This window comes from Austrofundulus limnaeus, unplaced genomic scaffold (assembly GCF_001266775.1).
Source record: "Austrofundulus limnaeus strain Quisiro unplaced genomic scaffold, Austrofundulus_limnaeus-1.0 Scaffold248, whole genome shotgun sequence".
Taxonomy (NCBI): Eukaryota; Metazoa; Chordata; class Actinopteri; order Cyprinodontiformes; family Rivulidae; genus Austrofundulus; species Austrofundulus limnaeus.
The window spans coordinates 370,139-371,843 of NW_013952650.1; the positions used below are offsets into that span (position 1 = coordinate 370,139).

General features: G+C 39.2%; 1 protein-coding gene across 4 annotated transcripts in view; it reads left to right on the plus strand.

The window, feature by feature from the left end:
• homer1 (homer scaffold protein 1) overlaps positions 1–1,705 on the plus strand; it is a 59,672-nt gene that overhangs the window by 54,451 nt on the left and 3,516 nt on the right. For 2 of the 4 annotated variants that reach the window (XM_014020313.1, XM_014020315.1), the window contains 3 exons: positions 379–538; positions 611–721; positions 805–885. In XM_014020313.1, the coding sequence (XP_013875767.1) occupies positions 379–538; positions 611–721; positions 805–885 (352 nt within the window). Of the gene's footprint in view, positions 1–378; positions 722–804; positions 886–1,705 lie in introns of all 4 variants that reach the window. The other 2 variants (XM_014020311.1, XM_014020312.1) reach the window with 1 other exon arrangement.

A 1,705-nucleotide genomic window follows, 5' to 3' on the forward strand; every position in this document is an offset into this window, starting at 1 on the left:
TGGTGAAAATTTCATGTCATTAGCACCTCTAGTAATATATTTACTGAGAAAAATGGTGACGTGTTCAATACTTATTTTACCCGCTGTATGTAAACTGAAACAGCTGGACTAGTGCATCCTAAATTTAACATAATTATTTTAAAACAGTCATTTCTGCATTGTTTTGGGGAGGTCACCTCCTAATAAATGTTATTACAGAAAATCTAACTGCTTATTTTAAATCAATACTTTTACTTTTAATACTTAAGTACAAAAATATCAGATATTTTAAGACTTTTACTCAAGTAATACTCCTAAAGGAGACTTTAACTTTTACCAAAATAATTTTTTGGTAAGATACTTGTTGCTGCTAACAGCTGCCTTTCCTCATGTGTCCAGTTCCTCCAGCATCAGTAAGCACTGGGAGGCCGAGCTGGCGGCGCTGAAGGGGAACAATGCCAAACTGACGGCGGCTCTGCTGGAGTCCACGGCCAACGTCAAACAGTGGAAACAGCAGCTGGCGGCCTATCAGGAAGAGGCCGAGAGGCTACACAAGCGGGTACCACTCAGTCCAGGACAGACTCCCAGTTCAGTCCGGTCTGGATTCAGATGTTTGTGCTCTGTTCTGCAGGTGACGGAGCTGGAGTGCGTGAGCGGCCAGACGACGGTGATCAAATCCCAGAAAACAGAACTCAACAGAACTATAGAGGAGCTGGAGTTGGCTCTGAAGGCCAAGGAGGAGGTAACGAGGAGACGAGCCCAGAGAGGAGGACACAGAAACTGAAGACAGACCGATTAAAACGTTTCCTCTCATTTCCCCTCCAGGAGCTGGAGAGCCTCAAAGCAGAGGTGGAGGGTGCCAACGAGTTCAAGTTTCAAAAAGATTCGCTCACACAGAAACTAAAAGTGAGTAACTAGTCTGCTGACAGGATGCAGACAAAACTTAAACAGATCACTGGAGAAAAGACTGAAATGATCACAAATGCTTTAAATATCACCTAGAAAATATTTCTGAACAGAACGGATTTTAATGTTGTGGTATGTGTGTAAAATATAAAAACAAGTTTATATGGAGCTTGTGATTTACAGCTCATCATTCAAATGTTTCAAATTTAGGCTTAAACACATTTTTTTTAAATGTGTTTCCCTTTAAATCAGAAACGTTCAGATAATTAAAGACATTTTTCAGCCAGACTAAAATTCTCTGTAAAAACCTGCAGACGTTAGCATTAGCCTCGATTAGCCTGTGGCTCAGTTTTCAATGCGTTATGGGTTATTCCCACTGGTACAATTTTTCACTTCTGTTCACTAGGCCTATCATGATAACAAATTTTGCTGGGCGATTAATTGTCTCACAAATTATTGCGATAAGCGATAATATTGCCTGGTGACCGTTTTACAACTAATAATTATAAAAGCGTAATATGTAAGTGTTAATCAATAAACTTTAATTTTTAAAGAATGTTTAACAAAGTGGACTCTCAGTCTAACAAAAATGCACTTGAATAAAAAAACCCAAAGAACAACAAAATGTAAATTAAACACCACACACAACTAAGACAGTAAATAAACATTATTAAAGAGCAGCATCTCTTTAGAGATGAAGCAAACCACACAGCCTGGTGAGGACCCACTGTTTCTTATGGGGACATAAGCCCAGTTCGCATCCTGTGTAAAGTTTAGGCTAGGTTTAGGGTCAAATTGTAATAGGAAATACTGGTAAATG